Source organism: Notamacropus eugenii, chromosome 2 (genome assembly GCF_028372415.1).
Source record: "Notamacropus eugenii isolate mMacEug1 chromosome 2, mMacEug1.pri_v2, whole genome shotgun sequence".
Classification (NCBI taxonomy): domain Eukaryota; kingdom Metazoa; phylum Chordata; class Mammalia; order Diprotodontia; family Macropodidae; genus Notamacropus; species Notamacropus eugenii.
Window position 1 is genome coordinate 504,652,737 of NC_092873.1, and position 14,794 is coordinate 504,667,530.

The 14,794-nt window shown below is 43.6% G+C and overlaps 1 protein-coding gene across 9 annotated transcripts in view; it reads left to right on the forward strand.

Annotated features, from left to right (window-relative positions):
• Window positions 1–14,749, forward strand: part of LOC140529994 (nuclear body protein SP140-like protein) — a 59,129-nt gene extending 44,380 nt beyond the window's left edge. For 8 of the 9 annotated variants that reach the window (XM_072649097.1, XM_072649096.1, XM_072649100.1 and 5 more), the window contains 5 exons: window positions 290–408; window positions 1,139–1,271; window positions 2,150–2,221; window positions 2,500–2,643; window positions 4,739–6,140. In XM_072649097.1, the coding sequence (XP_072505198.1) occupies window positions 290–408; window positions 1,139–1,271; window positions 2,150–2,221; window positions 2,500–2,643; window positions 4,739–4,852 (582 nt within the window). In that variant the 3' untranslated portion in view covers window positions 4,853–6,140. Of the gene's footprint in view, window positions 1–289; window positions 409–1,138; window positions 1,272–2,149; window positions 2,222–2,499; window positions 2,644–4,738; window positions 6,141–14,558 lie in introns of those variants that run through there. The other variant, XM_072649099.1, reaches the window with a different exon arrangement.
• Window positions 14,750–14,794: the final 45 nt, after the last annotated feature.

Below are 14,794 nucleotides of genomic sequence, written 5' to 3' on the forward strand. Positions count from 1 at the left end.
ATGAAAATCATGAAAGCAGCTGCATAAGTGACATTGTCAAGGAAACATACTACAGACCACTGGGACAGAAAAAGGATAGAGGTGAGCAGTTGGAGAAACATCCCATGCCGGCAACAGAGGCACCCACTCCTTTCCTGTCTCATCCATCTGTGTGGTTTTCCCTGTATTTCCTAGGTCATAGATTTCCTCTTCACAGGAGATGTCAAGTACTTTCAAGAACAGAAAATCAAACAGCTCCAAGACCCCCCCTCAGATCCATAATACTTTCTTCTCTCTCTCACCTTTTCAGCCAGAGAATGACGAGGACTGTTTCATGTGCAGAGAAGAAGGTGACCTATTCTACTGTAACTCGTGCCCCAAATCCTTCCATAGCAACTGCCACATCCCCAGTATCTCATCGGAGAGTAGGTAAGCTCAGACTCCAACATGCAGAGTTTCTGGATGGGGAAGTGTGAGATGAGGCCCCTGTAAGTTTCAAGCTTCCAGGGTCCTGGGCTATTTGATAAAGCCCCTCTTTAGGTATCTCCTGAAATTGATGATCCCATCCCCAGTTTCCTGGATATATAACTCTGCTAGTCATCAGGCATAGTATAGGGGAGGGGGACCACCCCAATGCAAGCAGCTCTGAGTTTGACCCATAGTTATTCAGGAAGAGTTGGGAGTATTAGGTTCCTGCCTGTGACCATCATTTGAATGGGATGGTAGGGCCTAATGTGCCACAGTTGGTCAACATTAGGACCTTGGCTCCATCAGGGGTCCAACACTGCCAGCCCCCAGGATCCAGGGTCAACTTGCTATTAGTCCCTTTAGAAAGAGGAGGAGGGGAGAAGGAGATGCCCATTGTACCCTTAATATGAGTGATGACATCATCCAAGAATACAGGGTTCATATTCATGGATCCAGGGGCATGGTAGAGCATCTACCAAAATCCTCAGTCATATTGGAATAAGAAACATTGAATCAGGGAGTCAGGAGATTGTGACTAATCCACCCAGGAGACAAAAAGCCCTCTCCATCCTGGCCTTGAACCTCGTTTTGTACTGCCAGCACTTAGCATAGCGTCCAGCACATAGTAGGTGCTTAAGAAAGGTTTATTGACTGACTAACAGACTAATTAACTGTTTCTCTGACCTCTCAGTGAAGAGTGGAATTGTACTTTCTGCAAAATGAGGAAGAATAAGGAGGAGGAGAAGAAGGAAGGTCCAAAAAACAACCCCTGCCCACGGGACACTGAGGTCCTAAAGCAGCGGATGTATCCTGAGCAGCTGCTGGTGAGTCAGGGTGCCATCCTGTGTGAAGGTCAGGTCCTTTCTGATTGCACAGTGAGCACCAGGGTCTCTGTCGCTGAGCGCACACACATACACACATGTACATACACAGACACACAGACACACACACACACACACACACACACAGAGGCTGGTCTCCAGGAAAGTGATTGGACTGCTCCCACTTCACTTAGACCTCTGTCTTTAAAGGCAAAGGAGACTTTCCGCCCACTTTTTGCATCTTCCAAATGCCAAGGATTCTTGTGCTATAGACAAAAGATACCCACCCCCAATTATTCTTTAAGATACAAGTTAATAAAAGGGTTAATGCTGGCCATTGTCGCAAGCCAAGGCAGAAAGAAGCATCATGAGGCAAGTAAAAGTCTGCATTCAAGCCACTTTCCATAACCACTTAGAATGTTCAGAAAATCCAGTCATGCTGTGGCCCCAGTCATTAAGTCACTGGCTTTAGGGATAGTCTATTGAGGTTCCAAGGCAGAGAAAGAACACTTCCTAATCTGCTCTGTTGTTGATCTCAGGGTCCAAGATGGGATGGACGCTTTCTTTTGGGTGACCTGGCTTGGTAACTGGGGCAAATGAAGGCAGACTGCAGAGTTAGAGGGGGTGCTTTCTTATACAGAAAGGGACAAGGTCTCATTCTCCAATGAAGTCACTCATGCCAAATAAGGGAACATACAGGGACCATCTCACTAGCATGTTCAGCTTGACAATGAGTGCATCAGGTCCTTCACTCTTTGGAGACACTAGGTGTGACACACACACACACACACACACACACACACACACACACACACACACACACATACACCCCATCCCAGTTGGCCTGGTTTTGTCTCACACACAAATTTCATCTTCTGCAGAAATGTGAGTTTCTCCTGATGAAAATGTACCACTACAGTGAAAGCTTCCTCTTTGCTGTAGATCCACGCCTTGTAAGTAACAGTGATTCAGATAATGGTTTTACATCTGAGGGCCAATTTATTAAACGTTCATTAAACTCCTACTGCCTGACAAGTGCTGTACTAGGCACTGATCACCAGGCAGTAGAACAAAATGAGTCCTCTGCAGTCAAATGTGTCTACCAATACTTTGGGTCCCCTAGATTCACTTGGTTTCCACATGGGGTTGGAATTCCCGATTGTTTCACCAGAAACTGATGGAAGCAGCTGTTGAGTTGGAGCTGATGTCCTTTCCATGTCTTTGTCAACAGTATAAGGCATACTCCCCGCACGTCAGAGAACCCATGTGGCTAGACCAGGTGAAGAAGCGTTTGAGTAATGGGACTTATAATACAGTGGCGGGCTTTGTCTTGGATATGCGCCTGATTTTTTGCAATGCCAAGAAATTTAACAAGGTGAGTGGCACTGCCAGTTTCCCAATGACCTGGTATCCTCACCCTGGCTCTAGATTCTGACTTCTCTCTACTGAATCTACAGTTCATTTCTTATCATCTTTCCTTTCTCTGCTGTCTTCTTGGACAATTTAGTGCCTGACTTGCCCTACCTTCCATATTCTGTGTCTTCTTGGTTGCTGCCTGGCTGCCCATCTCCACCTCCTGACTCATTGCTTACCTCACCTAGGTAGGGGGCATCTACTTGTGGGATCTCACTATGATGCCAGTGACTCCAGCCATCCTTTACTAAAGAACCCACAGCACACCAGGCTCCAACTTGCCATCTTGTTCTGTCCTCAGGCACCTGGGTATTGCCTACTCTGGGTGACTCTCTTGGCTCCCAAGGCCAAGCTCCTCCAAGATCCTTAACTTCTAGATTCTTCTTCCTACACAGTCCTTTACTAGGCTTATCCTACTCACCTCTCCTCACTTCAAGCCCAGTGTTGTGGTCTGGCTGGTTGCCTGACCTGGATCCCTGAGGCAAATAGAAAATCACTTTCTGGAATTGAACTGTTCATAGGAAGCTACAGGCCTGGGTAGGTCATGGCCATTGGAGGACCATGATCAGTGGACCAGAAGGATGTCATGGTCAGGAGCTTCAGCATTCTCCAGGAGGGAAGAGCGGGTGCTCTCTGTAACCCTGAAGGCCTATGGAGTCTCATTAATGCTAATCATTATCATTATGCTCAACCATGAAGACGGGGAAAAAATCAAACCTGACAGGCAAAATTCTGGATTTCTTCTATAATACATGCCAGTGCTAGGAAATCTATCCAGACTACAATATTCATTCATTTCTGTGGCAGGGCAGAAAGGATTGATGGGTGAAACATTCACAATAATTTACAGAAAATCTATCTGTTTGGTGTCTGTTGGCTGTACCTGCCAGCTCTCTGGCCAACTGCCCCTCAACCTCAGCACACAACTTGCTCCCTCCTCATTCTCTTCCTCCTCCCTAGCCCCCCATAGTTGAGGAAGTTCACCATTCCAGACAGACACAGGGTACCAACTATAGCAGTGTTCCAAGCCTGGACAGGAGGGCCAGAACATTCTATGGAAGCCAGGATCCCTTATTCAATTTCTATTTTTAAATTTTGATTATTTTTCTATTAAAGGAGAATTTTCGTTTTCCTTCCACTTCCCTTCCATTTAGAAGGAAGGAAGGATAGAAGGAAGGGAAGGAAGGAAGGAAGGAAGGAAGGAAGGAAGGAAGGAAGGAAGGAAGGAAGGAAGGAAGGAAGGGAAGGAGGAAGGGAGGGAGGGAGGAAGGAAGGGAAAGCTCTTATAACAAATAAGGAAATATCCAAATGTGTCCCATTTTGTTTTTTGAGCCCATCATCTCTCTGTTAGGAGATGAGGAACACTCTCCATTAGCCCTCTGGAATTGTGATTTCTCATTGCATTGATCAGAGTTCTCAAGTCTTTCAAATGTTGTTTGTTTTTGTAATATTGTCGTTATGGTATAAATTGCTCCCTTCATTCTGCATCAGTTCGTACAAGTCTTCCCAGGATTCTCTGAAGCCATCCCACTCATTATTTCTTACAGCACAATAATATTTCATCACAGTCATCTGCCATGACCTGTTCTGCCCTTCCCTAACTGATAGGCATCCCCTCTGTTTCCAATTCTTTACCACCACCAAAAAAAGAGCTACTATCAATATTTTTGACATATGGTTCCTTTTCCTCTTTCTTTATCTCTTTCAGATATAGACCTAATAGCAGTATCACTGCACAGTAAAGTTCCAAATTGTTTTCCAGAATAATTGGATCAATTCACAGCTCCACTAATAGCATTCCTTTTGTCCATTGTCTAAGCACTAGGTGGCACAGTTGATAGAACACAGTACCTGGAGTCTGAAGAACTGAATTCAAATCTTGCCTCCAACACCTACTGTGTGACCCTGGGTCAGTCACTTACCCTTTACCTGCCTCAGTTTTCTCATCTATAAATGGAAATAATGATAATACCCATATTCCAGAGTTTTTGTAATGATCAAGTCAGATAATATTTGTAAAGTGCTATGTAAACATTAGCTTTTATTTTTTCTTTCAGGACAACCACTTTGGTTATCTGGGGGAAAAACTAGAGACAAAGTTTGAGAGGGATTTCAAAGCAGTCTTTGATATTAAGGAAGCAAATGCAGTTCCGCGACTTTTCTTTCCATGACTTCGTCCCTTCAGTCCAAGTCTTCATTCAAGTCCTCTTATGAACCACCCTGGCCCCGAGTGCTGCTTCGTCCTTGGTTGGGAGTGGGAAATTCTGGGTCTGTCTCAGGTCCCCCATGCCAGGAGTTGAAAGACTGAGCTCTCTGCTAGCCCTCCTCATTCCGGTGTATCTGTCCTCTGCTCTGCTGATGTCCCAGCAGTCTTTTTCTTGCTTCAGTTCAGGGCTTTTCTGGTTGGTTCAACAACTGTCAGGTTACTGTGCCATGTTCAATATTGAACATTTCCCCCACAGAGTTTACAAGAGGCGAACACTTTTTGTTACCCTCCCCAAATGCCAAAACAATTCCACATGAGCCCATTGACCAGACATCGTTGCTTCCATTCATTCATTATTTCATTTACCAGACATGTATTTACAGGAACCTAGGAATGATTGAGAGCCGAAGGGACCTCAGAGACCATCTTAGCCCCACCCAATTTTACATATGAGAAAAATGAGATCCAAAGAGAGGAAGGAACTTGACTAAGGTCCCATGAGTAGTGAGGGCCAGGGCCAAGATTCTGACCCAGGTCCTGTGTTCTTTCCATGATGCCATACCACCTCTCTGCAAGGTCCCTGTCCTCAGAGGACCAGGCACCCCCCAGTTCACTTGTTCTCTCAACACAGGCAGCAAGAAAGCTAGATTTGGGGGGAGCCTGACAGCTTGGAACATCTTTGGGAGACCCTAGGGAAGCAGTTTCTGATTCCTAGGCCACGTAGACACTGAGTAGATGTTTGTGGAATTGACCCAGATTCAACCTGAAGAGAATTGAGATCTAAGTCTTTGCACCACCCCCCAAATTTGCCTAGTGAGTGAACCAGACAGAATTATAGGGACATATGTTACCATACTCAGGGCCAAGGATAGCATAAGGACCCAAATGCCTGCGTTGTTTCTAGCCATTCCTGTGTACCATATATCCTGGAAAATAAATGCCACCTTGGGGATTGAAGGAAGCATGCCTACAGGAGGGGCCTGCTCTGCTGGGCTTGGCATCTGGGAGAGAGCAGCACAGCCCCTGGATGGTCAGTCCTATACCAAGCCAAAGAGAGGGCAGTCATGTGGTTTATCTGTAAGGTGACTCCCAGAGGTCATAGGGTCTTTGAAAAGTGCTTAGCATATAGGCGGAGCTTAATCAATACTTGTTTAGGTCTTCTTCTTTCTATGCTTAATGGAATTTTTAGAATGTAAACATCTTTCTTTTTTTAAAAATAAATGATGCCTTCATTTAGTTAAAGTATATTTAAATACAGGGGTCCTCTCTTACTCTGTCCCCCCACCAGCACCTTGAGGCAAATTTGGGATTTAGGAATAGCTGCTAAGCCAGAGGAAGGGCATTTATCTAGTCAAGGACTACCGGTGACCAAAATGCTGAAGGACTGAGAGCTAATCCAGTCCAAGCCTCTCATTCTACAGATGAGGAAACTGAGGCCCAGAGACTTTCCCAAGATCCCACAGGGAGCAATGGTCTAGCCCAAATCAGGAGGGTGAAGCTAGAGAAGAAGGTAACAGGAGGGCAGGGAAGGGAAAGTAACTAAACCATTCCAAGATAGGGACCTGAGTTCATATCCACACAGCCAGGTAACAGGAGTGGGAGAACTGTCCCTGGCATCCCTGGGAGAGAGTGGAAATGAGCTCAGATACATCTTGGGGGTTACAAGTGGTCAGAGCCCTCAGGCCCTCTGGCTTAGCTGCCAGGGCCAAGATGTTATGGGTAGGAATAAAAGTGGGGCAGCAGGGAGAGACTTCATCTTCCCTGGCAGGGAGTGCCTCCCTCCATTAACATCCTCCTCTGCTGCAGATAACCAGGGTGGTCTGAGGCTCACTGCCTGCTAGAGTGTCTATTTCTCACTGAAATGCACTTTGTGTCTACACCTCTTTCCCCAGGGGGAAGCCAAGATTCATTTGATTTCTTAAAAGGCAAACCCTGATAAGTGTGTGTGTATATACACACACACACACACACACACACACACACACACACACACACACACACACACACACACACACACACACACACATATATATATATGCCAGGCCTAGAGGCCTGAGGGCTACCCGAGTCTTACCTTACTTATCGCAGGTCTTCGGCTGGCCAAACCGGATAAACGTATGAGAGAAGAGACTTTCCAGAGTCGAACAAGGCTTTATTCAGGGTCTTGGTTACATGTGCAGGGGGAACTCTTCCTGGGGAGCAAGGAATCTCCCAAGGAGGCAAAGATCTTACAGTAGGAGATTGGAAGTGGAAGAATGGGAGAATGGAAGAGGGGGAGAGAGGGGAGAGGGAAGAGTGAAGAGAGGAGAGAGGGAAGAGGGGCCTTCTGTCCTCTAAGGGCCCCTCAGCGCTAACAGCGCCTTCAGGCTTTCCTGACCCTACTTACGCTCTCCCGCCGCATAGTTTGCACCTGAATACTGTGCCTGTTAGATAACAATAGGTGTGCTCAGACCCGGGCCAATCTCGAGGGCAGGGATGCTCTCTCCCAGCACGTTTCCCACGGGAAGAGGTGGAAATGCACGAGATAGCCCGGGTCTCACACCTCAATTCCCTCATGAGAACTCTAAGGTTGAGAAGTCCTCACCTTTACCTGCCTGAGACTGTCCACATGGAACTGAGCTCACACCCCCAACAGATATATATATATATTCATGCCTATTTATAGCCTTAGTTGGGTGAGGGGGGGAGAGGGGGGGAAGGAGAAAAAAATAAAAAGTGCACAGTAAAGAACAGAAGGAAACCAGCAAGGAAACAAAGAAAAGCTGCACAGCTTTGAAAACAATGGGTAGTATTTATTATATAGGTTTTCTTGAAATGGAAATTTATTGTTTTATATTGAATCCTCTCTTGTGGTCTGCTGTGTACATGGCAATGTTTCCTTTTTTTCTTGTTTTGTATTTAAGTTTAAAAAAAAATTACCAAAAAATAAAAGGCAAACCTTGGAGCAAAGTCAGGGAAAAACTGGCAATCGTGGGATTTGCATCAGGGGAGAAAAGTGGCTTCCTTTTGGCCCCCCTAACATGAGGACTTATGTCTTCCATTCTTTCCATGTTTGTTTTGGCAGTAAATGCACTACTTTTCTGGAAACTTCTCCTGCCATCTTTGCCCATAAAATACAGAACATTTTAATCATAGATAAAGCATGGGCAAAAAACACAAGTGTTCTGTCCTTATTCCCTTCAGGGAGACTTTTGATACATCAGTGGAACAGTCATTCAAGGAGCATTTTTAAGTACTTGCTATGTGCATGGAGGTTACATATTTTTATAGCTCCTACTAAGTTGCAGGCACTGTGCTAACCAATTTTACAAATATCTCATTTGATGTGCCAAACAGCATGCTTAATGATGGAGGATACAAAGAAAGGTGTTGCTCTTTAGAGCTTACTGTCTAATGACTTGCAAAAAGCTCTGTGCCAATAAGATGTATATAAGATAAAGTAGAGGCCATTTCAGAGGGGAGCCATTAAGGCTAAGAAGGACCAGGGGCAGAGAAAAAATGGTGGAGTATCAGGAAGAAAAAAATAAGCACCTTGGAAGGGTCCAAACTTCCCCAAACATATCTAAATTATGTGCCAGACTGAGTCTTGATGGGGAAATCCAAGAAAAAACTAACAAACAAATCAAAGGGTGTCACTTCTTCAGCCCAGATCAGCACAGGGAGTTAAAGAGGTCTGCAGACCCTGGTGATGGAGTCTTGCCAATAGTATGCCCCAGGGAACACTCCAAGATGCTGGAAAGAGGACCCATACCAGGACACCAAGACCTTGTGCAGGGAACTGGAACAGGTGCTATCTGGCAGCTTTGTTGTACACTAACCCATTCTAGGTTGTAGATTGTAGGTGGGGAGAAGGACAGTCAAGGGTGAGGCACCATAGAAGGGACCAAGTTGTGAATAAAGCTCAGAATCAAGCGATGTTGGTGTGACTCAGACCTTCTCAGGAAGAGAGAGGGGTCTCAGTTCCAGTTTCTAGCCTAGTCTGAAGATTGCAAAGGAATAACCAGCTCAGGAATCCCAGAGTAAAGGGGAAACTATAGGTTTGTCATTCTAAAGCAACAGAACTCCTCAACTGGCTGATAGGGCATGAATACAGCAGCAGTTTACTATTGCTCAGACCCAAACCCAGGTCAGGCATGTACAGAGCTCAGACCAGGGGATGGTGATCAGACTTTGCCCCAGATCAAACTGCTGTCGAAGTGCTAAAAGCCCACAGGTTCCCATCCTGAGCTGGCTCTGAGATCCTGGAATAATTCAATACTCTCAAGAAAGTAGCAGCAGGACCAACCCAGATCTTTCCTTAACAAGTATACAGAATCCATGCCTCACATAAAGTTTAAAGTCATAAAGTAAGTTGGAAGAATGAACAAGGAAAAAATAATCCACCATAAAAAGCTGTTGTGGTGACAAGGATATTCAAGATGCAGTCCCAGAAAAGGATGACTACAAAATACCTACAAGTATAGTCTCAAGGGAAAACACAGATTGGCCACAAATTCAGCTAGAATTCCTGGAAGAGTTAAAGCAAAAGTTCTTTTCAAAAAGTTAAAATTTTCAATGAAGTAAGAGCACTAGAGGAAAAATTAGAAGAGAAATGAGAGTTATGAAAGAAAGAATTGAAAAGGGAATTAACAGTTTGGCACAAGTGCTACAAAACTTTGCCTAAGCAAAGCAAAAAAATTGCTACAGACCAAACAGAAGCCAATGATTCCTTGAGACCACAAAAATTATTAAAACAAAGCCAAAAGACTTAAAAAATAGAAAAAATGTAACAGGAAAAAACTGACTTGGAGGACAGATCAAGGAGAAAAATATAAGAATCATTGAACTACCTGAATGTCAGGGTCATAAAAAGAACTTAGACATAATATTTCAAGAAATGTCAAAAGAAAACTGCCTGTTTCTCTTAGAATAAGAGGACAAAATAGAAATAGAAAGAATTCATTGATTCTGAAGGCAACTCAAAAATTAAAACTCCTAGGAGCATTACAACCAAAATCCAGAGCTCCCAAGTCAAAGAAAAAATACTGCAAGCAGCTAGAAATAAAGAATTCAAGCACTTAGGAGCCACAGTTAGGATCACACATGATTTAGTAAGCACCATGATAACAGAGAGGAAAGCTTGGAAAATGGTATTCCAAAACACAAAGCATATAGGTTTACAGATAAAAATAACTTATGTAGGATAGCTGAGTATAATCCTACAAGGGTGGGGTGTGGGGGTGGGAATGGATCTTTAATGAAGTAGAGGACTTCCAGTGTTCCTGCTGAGAAGACCTGAGCTACATAGAAACATTGAAGTTCCAACACAAGAGTGAAGAGAATCATAAACAGGAAAAAAGGTTTGAGCAAGGAAAGGGACTAAATCAAGAGAAACTGCTTCTATTTCAATATGGGCAGATGATGCATGTTCCCATCATCATCAGGATTCATGAGTAAATCTAATTAGACAGAGCTCCCAGGAGTTCCTATTAGATCTTAATGATCATTAGAGGAAAATGGCAAGAGAGAGGAAGAAGAATACATTGTCGAGGAAGAAGAATACATTGTCGAGGAAGAAAAAGTAAGATTTGGGGGAATATCTCATACGATCAGGATACAAAAGAAGACATCCACATAGACAAGGAGGAAGGGAGTTGGTGGAATGGGTGACATCAGAACCTCATTCTCATCAAAAGTAGTCAAGGGAGGGAAGAATACACATGTATGCACACACACACTCAGTTGAGTACAAAACTACATTTCACTCAATAGGGAGGGAGAGAGGAGAAGGGAGAGGAGAGAATTATAAGGAGGATACATTAAGGGAAGGACTGGTCCTAAGTAAAACTTATTCTACCTAAGGGGGTACAGGAGTATTTATAGATGTTTTAATGGGGTAAAGAATTGGAAAATGAAGAGGTAATCATCAAATGGAAAATAGCTGACAAATTGTGGTATGTGAATGTGATTGAATGCTATTGTGCTGTAAGAAATGATGAAGGGGATGGTTTCATAGAAACCTGTGAAGACATCTATGACTGATGCAGAGTGAAGTGCACAGAATCAGGAGAACACATTATATAATGACAATAACATGGTAAAGATGAACAACTTTAAAGACTTGGAACTCTGATCAGCATAAAGACCCACCACAATTTCAAAGATTTATTCTGAAACATGCTATCCACCACATGACAGAAAGGTGAAACTCACTACAAAATGAGAGGTACATATTTGCAAATATATATACATTATATACCTATATGTATATATTTTTCTTAAACTCTTCAAAACTGTTTGTGTTTACCATATTGTTGTTATCATATAAATTGTTTTGGTTCTGCTCACTTCACCTTGCATCAACTCATATGAGTCTTCCCAGGTTTTTCTGAAACTATCCCCTTCATCACTTTTTAGAGTACAAAAGTATTCCATCACACATTCATATACCATAATTTGTTAAACTACTCCCCAGTTGATGGGCACTCAATTATTTGCCACCTCTAAAAGAGCTATAAATATTTTTGTACATTCTTTGAAACTAACTCCGCCTTTAATCTGCCTTTCCTCTAATTCCTCTGTCCCCTTTCTTCCCTCTCCCTCCTACTTCTGTATCCAGGGTGTTTTATGTGTGTGTGTGTGTGTGTGTGTGTGTGTGTGTGTGTGTGTGTGTGAGAGAGAGAGAGAGAGAGAGAGAGAGAGAGAGAGAGAGAGAGAGAGAGAGAGAGAGAGAGAGAGAGAGAGAATGTCTTCTTTTGGATATGGCCAATGTGGAAATTCATTTTCCTTGACCATACATGTTTGTAACCTGTATGGGAACATGCATGGTAACAAGGATTTTGTTCTTCTTTCATTCTCAATTAGGGATGGGATGAGAGAAAAGGCATATTTTTTTTGCCAATCGAAAAAATAAATTAACCTTTTTTTTAAAAGGAAGAACTAGGAAAGGCTTCATGCAGAAAGGGAGATTTTGGCTGAGACATGAAGAAATTCAGGGAAACTAGAAGGTGGAAATGTGGAGAGAGAGTATTCTAGGCATGGGTGACAACCAGTGAAAATGACTGGAGGACCAAGATGAAATGTCCTGGACAAGAACCCTCAAGAAGGCCAGTGTCACTGTATCCCAGAGTACAAGCTATAAGAAGATCGAAAAGATAGTGAAGGACTTTAAAAGCAAAACAGAGGATTTTTTATTTGATATTAGAAATTGACAGGAAGTCACTGAAGTTGATTGAAGGGGAAGGGAGGATGGGGTGGAGGGGGGGAAGAGGGATGTGATGTTGTTGTGGTCAAACCTGTGCTTTAGGAGTATCAGTTTGACAGCTAAGTGAAGGTTAGACTGGACTAGGGGGAATGTGGAAGTAGGGAAACCAATAAACACGTTAATATAATGGTCCAGGTGTGAGGTGATAAGGGTCTGCCCTAGGATGGTGGTTGTGTTAAGGGGAGGTAAGATTGAAACACACACACACACACACACACACACACACACACACACACACACACACACAGGCATGGAAGAAAAGTCCAAAGGTATTCAATCTGGTGGGTAAAAAAATAAAGAGGTCTGAGCTTCCTCACTCAGGAGATCTGGGATTGGCCATTCAAGGGATCTCAGTTCATTCATTCAGGTGCTATAAGGTAGGTCACTCAGGATCTCTGGTCACTCGGAGGCTCTGAACCGAATCAGGGCCAGAGCATCTGTGGTGTGGTCACTTAGAGGATAAGACTAAGTTTCTATAGCATCCTTGCTAGGTAATAATAATAATTTAAAAACCTCAAGCTCTTCGGAAAGTCCATAAATTCCACAGGTGGCCCACCTTAATCACACCAAACAGTGGGAGGCCTTGAACTTCTATCTCCTGTGGGCAGATAGATGGATTACACCCTTTCTACCAGTTGAGTTTGTGGAATCAGGGCTGAACTGAAGAAGTAATTAAGTGAAATTCAATTAAACATTCCTGATTTCAGAAACAAGGGTGTACATTTAAATTAAAAATGTGAAATCTAGCCCTGCCATCGGGTCCTGTTCTCCCTTTGCTGATGTCGTCTCCATTAGCAGTAATTAACCCGAAGCTAGATAAATTATAAAAGGTGGCAGGTAACCTGAGAACCAGAAGCAGATAGCCAAGCCCACTTGTGAGTCCGGAGCCTTGAGAGATGTCCACACTATTGAACAAACCCAGGCAAGGGTAGCAGAGGCTGCACCCAACCTCCAAGGGCAAGGGGGGATGACAACAGGCTCATTTGTTGGGGTTTTGTTCTTTCTTTCTTTCCTTCTTTCCTTCTTTTCTTCTTTCCTTCCTTCCTCCCTTCCTGTGTCTTTCTACCTTCCTTCCTTCTTTTTCCTCTCCCTTCCTTTCTTTTTCTTCTTTCTTTCTTTGTTTTTTCTCTTTTTCTTCTTTCCTATTTGTCTCCCTTCCTTCCTTCCTTTTTCTCCCTTCCTTCATTTCTTTTCTTTCTTCCTTTCTCTCCTTTCTTTCTTCCTTTTTTCCTTCCTTTCTTCTTTCATTCTTTCTTCCATTTTTTTCTCTACAGTTCTGGCAGGCAATTATTGAAAAGAGGAATGATTCAGCTGGGCTACCCATTGTGGAGTGGCGGTACAGGCAGAGAGAGAGTTTCAAGGATTCCTCTCAAGGAGGAGGCACGTGGGGCATGGAGGGCTTCCCTCCCTAGGGGAGGTATATGGGAAACAGCATCTCTCCAGTCCCACCACAATCCCCAAGGGGACAAATCCTCTAGGATAGAGGGGGAAAAAGTGAGGCAGAGACTGTCTGGAGTGAGTCTGTGAACCTAGGATGTCTTAGGACATGTTAAAGTGCTAAGATATTCAATCCATCACAATCATTGAATTTCAGAGGTAGAAGGACTCAATCTATATCTCTATAACATGCCTGACAAATGGTCATCTAGCCTGTGCTTGCAGACCCCTAGTGAGAGGGAATTCACTAGTCCAGAGACAGTGTATGTGGTCTAGGAGTGTCATTTAATCCATGTAGGCTAGACCTGTAAAAGAAAGGAAACAAGCATTTCTTTAAGTACTACTTTACATACCTAGTGCCAGGCACTAGGAAAAGCATTTTACAAATATTACCTCATTTAGTTTCCACAACAATCCTGCAAGGTGAGTTCTATTATTATCTCCATTTTACAGATGAGGAAACTGAGGCAGGTAGAGGTTAAGTGACTTGCCTAGAGTCACACAGTAAACACCTGAGGCCAAATCTGAATCTGTGTCTTACTGACCCCAGGCCCAACACTCCATCAGTTATGCCACCTAGCTGCCTCTAAATAAAAAAGCCCTTCAAAACCTACCCCCCTCCTCCCATTCCAGTCCCATCCCACATTCCTCCTCTGACACACACTCTTCAGTCCAGTGACAGTGCCTTCCTAGCTGGTACAGGAACAAGACCCTCCATCTCTCAGCTCCTGGCATTCTCTCTGCCTGTCCTCAGTGCCTGGCACTGACCTCCCCAACTTCACTCCAACTACTGACCTCCCCATCTTCCTTTAACTAAAATGCCACCTCTACAGGAAGCCTCCCCAGCTTCCCTTAATTCCAGGGCCTTCCCTCTGTTAATTAAATCCTTTTTATGGTATATATAGGTTGTGTTGTATATATCTGTTTGTATGTTGTCTCCACGATTTGATTAGAAGCTTCTTCTGTCTTTTGTCTCTTTTTGTATCCCCAGAGCTCAGCACAGCATCCAGCACAAAGTAGGCACTTAATAAATGTTGATTGACTGATGAAACCAGCCTCAAGACTTAATTGATCTAGGACTAAGCCTTGAATTTCATTGATTAAAGACAAAAAAACCCTGACATACCCTAAAGGGGTGCAAGTGTGTGAAGTAACAACAACCAAGGATGGAAAAGAGGAGATATCAACAGATACAGTTGTCCTGGGAACTCACCAATCAACTTTGAT